Below are 12141 nucleotides of genomic sequence, written 5' to 3' on the forward strand. Positions count from 1 at the left end.
AGACCGGGTGCAGTGGTTCATGCCTGTAATCCCTGGACTTTGGGTGGCTGAGGCAGGAGGACTGCTTGAGCTCAGAAGTTCAAGACCAGCCTGGACAACATGGTGAAACCCTGTCTCTACAAAAAACACAAAAAGTAGCTGGGCATGGTGGCACATGCCTATGGTCCCAACTGCTCAGGAGGCTGAGGTGGGAGGATCACCTGAGCCTGGGGAGGCTAAGGCTGCAGTGAGCCATAACTGCACCACTGCACTCCAGCCTGGACAACAAAGTGAGACCCTGTCTCAAAAAAAAAAAAAAAAAAAAAAAGAGAAAGAAAAAGAGAAAATTAAAATACCAAAATCACAGATTTGTGTTTTGTTGTCCATGGTATTTATTCCTAAATTACTCTTATTTTCACTGATCCTTAGCAGCAGATACGAGTGTGGAAGCATTTTTTTCATCTTTGCATAAACAGCAATTCAAAGGACGCTTTGTTTTGATTCCTCAACTATTATCCTATGCCAATGCATTCTGTACATATCTCTCCATCTCCACAGGGATTGAGATAAGTTAGTTGTTTATGTACTAAGAATAAAGTAGAGCATTATGCCTGCTTGATAGAAAAAGCACAACAGTGAACACAATATGATATTAATCAAATGGAATCCAATTACTAGATTATAGAACCACATATGAAAAGATTCAGCTCTATCAGCAGTGAATTTCCTATCTCCTTTATAACAGACTGTGCCCCCTTTTTAATGTTCAAGGTCTAAATATAAATTCTTGATTTCCTAATGCTTATCTTCCCCAAAATAGTAAAGTGTGAAATAGCTTCACTGAAAGTCTGAAGAGACTTAGCATGTCATGACTCCACAAGAATGCTTTACATTTCTTATCAATTTGTTCAGACTCTATTTTACATAAACCTCACCTTTCCTATATCCCATTTGATTGAATCATAGCAAATATAAACTGATGTATTATCCTATACCCATGATTTAAGTCTAACAGGTTTGGACGTGACTTTTTTTCCCCCAAGCACATCCACCCACAGTGGCTTTATTCAGTCACGTCCCCACCCCCACAGCTCCCTCCACCAGGCAGACAGGTGGGAGGCCACGCCACGGCAGTACCCGGGGACCATGGGCCAGCAAAGGGTCCCGGCCAGAGGGCACCAACCCCAGGAAGACACGGTCCCCACCCGGAGCTTCCCTGGGCTGCCTCGGCCCCTGAGCCCACCCTGAGGATCTGTGCTTTGACTCTGACAGGGAGCAGCAGGAAGCCGCCAGCCCACTGACCCCCTGGGTATCCTTGGAAGGCACACGGTGGAGTGGTGACTCCAGCTCCTGAGCGGCGCTTCCTCGGCTCCCATGCCCCTGCATGGTGCTGGGCTCGGCCCAAGATGTCCAACCGCAGTCTGGCTCTGACAAGGATGGTCACGGCCTAGCCACAGGGGCGGCTTTGCCCATCAGTCCCCCTGGGGCAGCAACTGGATCCCGGCAGGGGCAGAGTCGGGATGGGCCCTCTCTATGGGCTTAAGATCAATGTAGGCGGGGGGCTCACTGGGCCAAGGCCAGTGAACCCACTCATAGGAGCCCTCTGAGGGCACCGGTAGGGGGTCTGCTAAGGGCAGGTGCCCGTGGCCTGGAACCTGCCTTTGCCAAGGCACTGAAAGTGACTCTTAAACTCTATTAAGAAACTAATGATAGTATGTAGGAAGGCTTTGGGAAAAAATGTGGCTTCAAGGCCGGGTGTGGTGGCTCATGCCTGTAATCCCAGCACTTTGGGAGGCCGAGGCGGGAGGATCACGAGGTCAAGAGATCGAGACCATCCTGGCCAACATGGTGAAACCCCGTCTCTACTAAAAATACAAAAATTGTCTGGGCGTGGTGGCGCGCACCTGTAGTCCCAGCTACTAGGGAGCCTGAGGCAGGAGAATTGCTTGAATCTGGGAGGCGGAGGTTGTGGTGAGCCGAGATTGTGCCACTGCACTCCAGTCTGCCAATAGAGCGAGACTCTGTCTCAAAAAAAAAAAAAAAAATATGGCTTCATGCTACTTAATTCAAATTATGAAATATAAGTGTCTTGTTACAAAAATATATTTAAATGAAGAAAATATAATGGACTCCATTAAAAACAATTACCAAAAATATATATATTGGAAAGGGAAATCAAAGTTGGCTTGGATAAAGATAGGGAAGAATCACCATTCTTAATTTTTTCCATGTAATATTGCACCTTGTCCCTATAACGAACAAATGCACTAACTTAAAAAATCTAAGTGATCCCTCACTGCTACATTTTTCTGTGCAAAATTTTCAATATGGCAGAGAATTTGATAGTAGGCTTCCCTTTAGAGCTGGTTTCTGCCTGCTAATCTCTCTTAAACTGCCTCAGTCTTCCTTTCCCCTTTCCGTTAATTTTTAGGTGACTTTGGTTTCCCCTCACTTCTTCTCTCAAACTATAAAAGAAAGAAAAATTACTGAACACTTCTGAGTTGATTCTTTTCTTTTTTCCTTGAACCTCTATAACTTACATCATGCTGTTCCTTTAATATAGATACTAAAGGAATATATGTGTGTGTGTGTGTGTGTGTGAACACACACACACTTTTTAGAGACAGGGTCTCACTCTGTTGCCCAGGCTGGAGTGCAGTGGTGCAACCATGGCTCACTGCAGCCTCAAACTCCTGGACTCAAATGATCTTCCCACTTCAGCTTCCTGATTACCTAGGATTACAGGTGCATACCACCACGCCTGGCTAATTTTTTGTAGACAATCTTGCTGTATTGCCCAGGCTGGTCTCAAACTCCTGCTCTCAAGTTATCCTCCCACCTCAGCCTCCCAAAGCTCAGCCTCCCAGGCATAATCCACCGTGCCCAGCTTTTTAAAAATATTTTTTTTAACTTATGTTGCATATGGCCACAATCATAGTTAAAAAGAGATCAACATAAAAAAATTATCAGACCAAATGGCATGAGCCACACTAATACACTGAAATACTAATAGTCCTCATACAAGTCAAATTATTCTGGGCCATCAGTGAAAAAAAGAATTTAAGAATGAATGATCAAAGTTAATTCTCACTGAAACCTCCAAACCAGTTTTCTTATGAGCTTTACCAATTGCCTGGATAGTGAAAGCACAGGTGCTCCAGGTCAGCATGGGGACTCGAGGATCCGTTTCATCAGGCGGCACTTTCAATCCAATTCTATAAATTGTTGTGGCAAAGAGAATAACCATTTCCTTGATGCTATTTGAATATTTAATCCTATAAATAAAACAAGAAAATCTGTATGATTTAGTAAAAGGAGCTACTTAGTAAGAAGTCCAATTAAGTCCTGAAGCAATAGAAACAATTTAACTGCTTTCAACATAAGTAAACTGCTCTTTGCCAAATTAGAGATTAGAGCCTCCAAAGATTTATTCAGTTGGAAAAAAATTGGAAGAGCAGAACTGTATTTTCTAAAGGTAGAGAAACAGCTCTTATAAAATGCTAATGACCTACATAACTTCACTTCCTGTAAAAGATGCAGCAAATGCTCACAGCTAGAAGGGGTTCAGGTTCTAATTAAAAACCAGACTGAACACAGAAAGAATAAAATTCAGAGGAACAGATCTAACCTAACAAGTTTTGATGCTTGGAAAAGGAACCAAAGAAGTACTTTTGTGTTGATAGGTATGTGTATGTGTTTGTGTTGTGTGTATGTGTGATATAATACCATGTACCTGGAGTGATAATTTCCAGTTTTCTGAACTTCCATTTGTAACAAGTATTTTCAGTAGCAATGGGATAGATAAACAAGGATCACAACTAGAAAAACTACCCTGGATACTCAATATTAATGAAATAATAATACCTGATTTGGGTACATTACATCTCTCCAATAACCTAATGAGGCAGGATAGAAGGCCACTGCCTCAATTTTACGTGCAAGAAAAATGAACGGGTGGTGGCATGGAGTGACCTGAGACTTTTCAGAAAGTCACAAAGCAAGTTAGATGTAATTTTAAATGAAGTCTTATAATTCTGGTCCTCTTGTAGGACCAGACAGAATTGGCATTTTTGGTCCTCTTGTAGGGCCACAGAGAACTGGCATTTTTGTTGGTTAAAAATGGTTACTCAGAGGCATAGTTCACCTTAATATATATTACTTTAATATCTCAAACCACTTCATTTTGTTAATACAAATAAAACAAACAAGAGAAAGAAACAAGATAATGGGATAAACTATTTTACAAATAAAAAAGTAAGGAAAGATGGAAGCCTACACTGTTTCCTACTCTTATTTTCACAATCATTTACAAAGTTCTCTTAACTATTTAGATACTTACGAAGACTCAACGCCAAAACTCAGGATGGAATGGAACTCCAAAGTAGAATCTCCCATTCCTTGATTAAAGAAAATAGGAATTGGGTTTTCTCCTTATAAATTAAAAGGAAAAAGAAAGAAAAATCATGAATGAGTTTAGTCTGACATACAGTTTTCTAGCATTTATTTATTTATTTTTGACAGTCTCACTCTGTCACCCATGCTGGAGCACAGTGGCATGATCATCTGTAGCTTCCATCTCCCAGGCTCAAGCGATCCTCCCAATCTCCGCCTCCCAAGTGACTACAGGCATGTGCCACCATGCCTGCCTAGTTTTTAAACAATTCTTTTGTAAAGATGGGGTCTTCCTCTGCTGGACAGGCTGGTCTTGAACTCCTTAAGAGATCCTCCCACCTTGGTCTACCAAAGTGCTGGGATTACAGACATGAGCCACTGTGCCCAAGCTTTCTAGCTTTTTAATACTATACATGATAATTTTAGGAAACTTGGAATATGCTAATAAGCAATGAATGATTAACTGAAGTTTCGCCATCCAGATAACCACAGTTAACATTTGGGTGATATTCTTCTGTTCCCCATATAAATATTACATATATAGATTTTTTTTAAGAGGATGACATAATACTAGCCTGCATCTTGCCTTTGCACCTAATAGATCATGAACATCTTTCTATAACAGTAACTTTCCCTCTATTTTGCCATTTTTAATGACTGCATAAATGTTCTCTTGATAAGGCAGCATATGCTAGTGAATAAGAGTAAATGATCTGAAGCCAAGCTGCCTGGGTTTGAATCCTAGCTCTGCCACTTACTGTTACTGCAACCTTGTGTGAAAACTAAACCTCTCTGTAGCTCCATTTCCTTGTCAAATTCAAATGCTATTTCCCGACATGAAATGGGTTGTTTTTCTCTGGTTGCTTTCAAGATTTTTAATCTTTTTTTTTTTTTCAAGAGATGAGGTCTTAGCTGGGCATGATGGCTCAAACCTGTAATCCTAGCACTTTGGGAGGCCGCAGTGAGAGGATCCATTGAGGTCAGGAGTTCAAAACCAGCCTGGCCAACATGGTGAAACCTCATCTCTACTAAAAATACAAAAAATTCGCCTGGTGTGGTGGCGGGCGCCTGTAATCCCAGTTACCTGAGAGGCTGAGGCAGAAGAATCACTTGAACCCAGGGGGTGGAGTCTGCAGTGAGCCGAGATCGCACCACTGCACTCCAGCCTGGGCAACAGAGCGACACGCCATCTCAAAAAAAAAAAAAAGATGAGGTCTCGCTATGTTTTGCCGGTTGGCTTCAATTTCCTGGGCTCAAAGCATCCTCCCACCTCAGCCTCCCAAATAGCTGGGACTACAGACATGCACTGCTGTGCCTGGCTCTTTATTTTTTGTTTTCAGCAGTTTGCTTTATGATGTGTCTGAGTGTGGTTTTCTTATCTGCTTGAGATTTACTGAACTTCTTGAATCTGCAAATGTGTCTTTCACCAAATTTGGGAAATTTTCAACCAATTATTTTTTCAAATATTTTTTCTGCATTATTTTTCCCTTCCTTTTGGGACTTCAATGACACAAATGTCAGATTGAAAAAAAAATTGTCCCATAGACCCCTAAGGTTATATTTTTTTGTCCCCCATCTCTTTTCTGTCTGTTCTCCAGACTGAATAATTTCCACTGACCTAATTTCACATTCATGGACACTTTACCTCATCTCCAGTCTAGTATATGTATTTTTCAAACAACATAGCCTTGCTGTGTTGCCCAGGCTGGACTGCAGTGGCATGATTATAGCTCACTGTAACTTCAAACTCTTGGGCTCAAGCGATCCTCTCCTCAGCCTCCCAAGTACCTAGGACTATAGGCACACACCACCAAACAGAGCTAATTTTTATTATTATTATTTTTTATTTTTTTAGAGATGGGGTCTTATTATATTGCCCAGGCTGGTCTTGATTCCTGGCCTCAAGTGATCTTCCTGCCTGAACCTCCCACAGTGCTGTTATTATAGGCCTGAGCCACTGTGCTCAGCCTTCTGGTTTACTATTGAGCGCATCCAGTTAATTTTTGTTTCATCCAGTATTTTTTCAATTCTATTATCTCCATACGGTTGGTTTTTTTAGTTCCTATTTTTCTGATAACTTCTATCTTTCAACTCTTTCAAGAGTGTTTACCTTCACCTTATGTTTCAAGGCTAACTAGCTGCTTTAAAACTCTTCGATAAGTTTAACATTTAAAACATCTCAGGATTGGCATTTGGTTGTTTTTCCCTTGAGAATTGGTCAGATTTTTCTGGTTCTTTGTATGTCAAGTAATTCTGGATATTATCTTGTATATTTGGAATATTACATTGGGAGGTTCTGGTCCTGTTAAAAACCTCTGGAAACATGAACAGTTTTAAAGTGTTTTAGAAGGCAATAAACTCAGGTTCAACAAGTTCTGTCTCATCCTCTGTGGATGGTGATTCCAATGTTAGTTTTCAGAGCCTGTGCTGTGGTGTTTTGATCTGCCCAGCACATATACTCCTCGGGGGGTTAGTCTGGGACTTGAGTGATGGTTTAAATGAAGCTTACTTCTCAAAACTTTGGCTATGCTTCTTTGAGCCTATTCTGCACATGTGCAGCTTGGAGGTGAGCCCAGGACTTGTGTGGACCTCAAAAATATGAGATTCCCCTTCTATAGTTCTCTCCTCTTGGGGATTTCCCACCCCAGCCCTCCCACTTTCTAGCTCCAAAGGGCCCTTTTCCCCAGTTTCTCTGGCCAGAATGACATGTTTTTCTCAGTTTTAGTCTCCCATGCTGTCAGTCAGATTTATGACTGTGGATGCCCTTGGCGTGAAGCCACGAAGCAAAGACAGAAAAAAATGATGAAGATTAACCTTGTACTCTTTGGAACACAGGAGCTCCTTTTCCCAGTTCCTCACCAGAGAGACTGGTTTTCTCTTGAGATTATGAGCATCTGCATGGCCACCATGGCTGTGCAGCTCTATGCCTGAGGCTGGCCTTGGGAGAAGACCAGAGGAAAAATAAAATAAACACACTCCTTTTATATTCTGGCTATGAGGGGCTTCTTTTCCTGATCCTCTGACCAGAAAGAGATGGCATTTCTCATGGATTTTTGCTGTTCATGCTTGTTGTACAGTTCTAGGACTCAGCTGTTCTTGAGTGAAAGTTGGGAAATAAAGGAAGAAAAAGCCTCAGGGAACTCACTACCTGTAATGATAATTCTTAAATTTTGACTTTAATTCCCATCTGCCTGCTAGTCTACTTTTCAGAGACTTCAGCTGCTGTGGTTTTTTTGTATCCTGTGAAAGTATGAGGAATTAGAGATTGGATTTTATGAAATGTCTTTTTTTTTTTTTTTTAAAGACAGAGTCTCGCTGTATCACCCAGGCTAGAGTACAGTGGTGCAATCTCGGCTCACTGCAACCTCCACCTCCCCGGTTCATGCCTCAGATTCTCCTGCCTCAACCATCCGAGTAGCTGGGATTACAGGCACGGGCCACCAAGCCTGGGTAATTTTTGTATTTTTAGTAGAGACGGGGTTTCACCATGTTGGCCGGGCTGGTCTTGAACTCCTGGCCTCAAGAGATCTGCCTGCCTCGGCCTCCCAAAGTGCTGTGATTACAAGCGTGAGCCACTGCACCCAGCTTGAAATGTCTTTTAAAAAGTTACAATGACAAGCCAGGTGTTGGTGGCGGGCAACCAATTACTCAGGAGGCTGAGGCATGAGAATTGCTTACACCTGGGAGGTGGTGGTTGCAGTGAGCCAAAATCTCACCACTGCACTCCAGCCTGGGGGGCAGAGCGAGACTCCATCTCAAAAAAAAAAAAAGGCTATAATGACCATATTAGTTTTCATCTTTAACCTATTCATTTAAGAAGTTTCCATCAAGGCACTGTTAGAATAAACCCAATCTGAGCATTGTCTCTTTTGGGCTATGAGCTGTCTTCTAAGCATGGTTTTGGCCATATTCCATGGATTTGATCTGTGTTGTTCTCATTGTTAATTGCTAAATAGTCACTGATTTCTCCATCTCTCTCTAGCTTTTTCCTTGCATTCAACAGTTACATGGAACAGTATTTTAAAATTCCTAATTTGTTAGGTTTTTGAGCTCTCTTTTGTTAAGTATTATTTTATTGTATTGTGGATAGTATAAGTATCGTACATAATTTCCCTTTTTGAAAACTATTGAGATTCTTACATGGCCTAATTTATTAACCAATCTGTTATTAATAATCCACGGAAAGGCCAGGCACAGTGGCTCACACCTATAATCCAAACACTTTGGGAAGCCATGGTGGGAGAATCACTTGAGGTCAGGAGTTCAAGATCAGCCTGGGCAACACAGCAAGATGCTGTCTCAAAAAAAAAAAAAAAAAATCCATGGGCATTTGATAAAAATATATTCTCCAATAGGAACAAACTTCTGTAGAACATATTACTAAATCAAGCTTAATTTTAAAAATTCTCTAAGTCCTTATTTATTAGGATGACTTGACCAGCCATAAAGCTATCTCCCACTATCATTATGTTTTTGTTTAATTCTACTTATGTACCAAAACAACACAGCATGAAAATAAATAGAAACTGAATTTACTATCTGTCTTTTCTCCTAACCTCCCCATATTTGTAGGCAATATAGATAAAATGCTTACAAATTCTCTGCAATCCTTCCTTTACAATCTCTTGGCTGTTTCTTTTCCCCAAACAATTAGTCATTCAATAAGCATTCAGAGCAAACTTGTCAATGCTTACTATTAATACCACCACCTCTCACCATGTCATGGTAGGACCAGTGCAATTGATTCCTGATTAATCTTCTTGAGTTATCTCCTCACTCTTCCAATCTATCTGCGGCACCACTCCCACACTAAAAAGCTACCAGAATAAATGCTAGTCACTTGCTCAAAAATTTTTAATCATTCCATGATTTCTTTTTTAAAGTTCTTTATTTCAATAGTTTTTCCTTAGCTTATGTTCAGTATTTTCTTCCCTTAAAAATATAGGCTTCTAAGTAAATTAGTGAATATGTTTAAAAGATACTAATCACTCTTATGCTTCTTTAGACGGTCACAGAGGTCCTACTGCTAATAAAGTGATATTTCTACTTAATGCCATGTTTGAGACCTCCAATTAAACATTTAGAGGCCAAAATAACAATAAAAAAACTGATTTAAGGCTGAATTTTTGAGACCTAAAAATCATGATGTAAAACCAACATGTCATTCTACATTTTTTTAAATAAAAAGAAACTAAATTCACATATGTCAAAGTCATTTTAAATTACTATAAAAATTAAGAAGAATCTCTTGTACTGAATTGCTTCTCGGTGCTTAAAACAAGTAGCAAAGGCTGGGCACGGTGGCTCACGCCTGTAATCCCAGCACTATGGGAGGCCGAGGCGGGCGGATCACAAGGTCAGGAGATCAAGACCATCCTGGCTAACACGGTGAAACCCCGTCTCTACTAAAAATACAAAAAAAAAAAAAAATTAGCTGGGCGCGGTGGCAGGCGCCTGTAGTCCCAGCTACTCGAGAGGTTGAGGCAGGAGAATCGCGTGAACCCGGGAGGTGGAGCTTGCAGTGAGCCGAGATCACGCCACTGCACTCCAGCCTGGGCGACAGAGCGAGACTCCGTCTCAAAACAAACAAACAAACAAACAAACAAACAAAAACAAGTAGCAAAGTAGTTAAGTACATGCCAAAAATCACTTCTTAGCAAATATAAGTTCTTTTGTTAGAAGAGTTTTCCACCCAACAGATTGTTATCTCATTAGCACTTGTGGTAAAAGGTTTTGTTATAAAATGAAGGAGGAGGGGAAACTGACAGGACGTTGCCAGACTCACTCATTGCTGACTGTTGTCTTCCATCATTCTGTGTTTCTAAATGACCAAGTCCAAATTCTTACAAACCTCCACAACTGCCCCATATTCTCCACTGTTCCCCACTGTGTACTCTCAACTAACGTAGGCCAGGCTTTTTCAATGTCTCTGAAAATGCCACGCTCACAGTTCCCTAAAAACATTTCTGTTTTCCACCTGGGTTCTCCTTTATCCCTACCACACATCCAAATTTTATACAAGGTCAAATCGAATCTCATTTTTTCCATGACATCTTCCCTTACTACTTCAGCCCCTACTGATCAATTCCTTCCTAAAAATCCTATGAGTCCTATTGTTTTATACTATAAAATCTGGCTGTTAATGCTATTTCCTCTTGTATCATTCTTAACTGCGTAACATGCACACATATGAGGTCAACGAGGCAGGGAACATAAAACTTTGTATGATAACTTAGGCTGGGCACACTGGCTCATGCCTGTAATCCTGGTACTCTGGGAGGCTGAGGTAGGAGGACTGCTTGAGTCCAGGAGTTTGAGACCAGTCTGGGCAACATAGCGAGACCTTGTCTCTACAAAAAATTTAAAAATTAGCTGGGTGTGGTGGTGTAAGCCTGTGGTTCCAGCTACTTGGGAGGCTGAGGTGGGAGGATCACTTGTGCCCAGGAAGTTGAAGCTGCAGTGAGCTGTACTCCAGCCTGGGTGATGAGCGAGACCTGTCTAAACAAACAAACAAAAAAACAACAACCCCCCCCCCCCAACAAAACAAACAAAAAACCTTTGTAACTTAGACTATGGTGATGAGAAATAAAACCATCACCGCTATTTCTTCCTCTGTAGCTTTTGTATACATCCTTCATTTTCCTTAAAAGTATGTAACTGAAAGGACATAATTAAAGCACAACAGAGGGTAAAATAATCAGGGAAAATGTGGATAAATACAGAAAGATATGAATTGTAGAAATAAGACATAAATATTTTGAGTAGAATACCTAGAAATATTCTTGAATATTTTCTAGGTATAGTTTTCATCAATTTTAGATCCAAAGAGGGGATGAGAAGATAATTTTTAAAATACTGGACTTTGCCTTCACCCTATTGATTTCACTGCCTAACCCAAGGGTCCTCAACCCCAGGGCCACGGACGAGTACCAGTCTATGGCCTGTTGGGAACCTTGGGAATGGGCTGCACAGCAGGAGGTGAGCAGCAGGTGAGCAAAGCTGCATCAGAATTTACAGCCGCTTCCCATCACTCGCATTGTCGCGTGAGCTCCGCCTCCTGCCAGATCAGCAGCCACATTAGATTCTCATAGAAGCGCAAACTCTACTACGAACTGCCCATGTGAGGAATCTAGGTTGCCCACTCCTTATGAAAATCTAATGACTGACAATCTGTCACTGTCTCCCATGACCCCCAGATGGGACCATCTAGTCGCAGGAAAACAAGCTTAGGGCTCCCACTTATTCTACATTATGGTGAGTTATATAATTATTTCGTTATATATTACAATGTAATAATAATAGAAATAAAACGCACAATAAATGTAATGCACTTGAATCATCCCAAAACCATCCCCTTCATCCGTGGAAAAACTGTCTTCCATAAAACCGGTCCTTGGTGCCAAAAAGGTTGGGGACCATTGGCCTAAACAAAAGACAACTTTCCTCACTGTATTTTAAAAATTCCCACTTTATCCTTTTAAGCACATCTCCATTAATAGCCATACTTGTCTCACAACTGTAAAGAATATGTAAATAAGATGACAGTTTTAAAATGTTTTTGTTATTACAAACATTACTAACCACATATTAATAGTATTAGTAATAGTAATGGCTAACATGTAGCACTTACTATGTACCATGGACTATTCTATTTTACATATAATAACTCTGCTAATCCTTCAACCAATAAAATAGGTACTATTATAATATTATTATCCCCGATTTGCAAATAAGAAGTTGAGGCACACAGAGCTTAAGTAACTTGCCCAA

General features: G+C 40.8%; 1 protein-coding gene across 3 annotated transcripts in view; it reads right to left on the bottom strand.

The window, feature by feature from the left end:
• Positions 1 to 12141, bottom strand: part of UBR1 (ubiquitin protein ligase E3 component n-recognin 1) — a 162833-nt gene that overhangs the window by 46483 nt on the left and 104209 nt on the right. For 2 of the 3 annotated variants that reach the window (XM_031002081.3, XM_063698954.1), the window contains exons 34-35: positions 4319 to 4409; positions 3106 to 3254 (exon numbers count right to left, since the gene is read on the bottom strand). In XM_031002081.3, the coding sequence (XP_030857941.1) occupies positions 3106 to 3254; positions 4319 to 4409 (240 nt within the window). Of the gene's footprint in view, positions 1 to 332; positions 2001 to 3105; positions 3255 to 4318; positions 4410 to 12141 lie in introns of those variants that run through there. The other variant, XM_055363525.2, reaches the window with a different exon arrangement.

The sequence above is a fragment of the Gorilla gorilla genome, chromosome 16 (assembly GCF_029281585.2).
Source record: "Gorilla gorilla gorilla isolate KB3781 chromosome 16, NHGRI_mGorGor1-v2.1_pri, whole genome shotgun sequence".
NCBI lineage: Eukaryota > Metazoa > Chordata > Mammalia > Primates > Hominidae > Gorilla > Gorilla gorilla.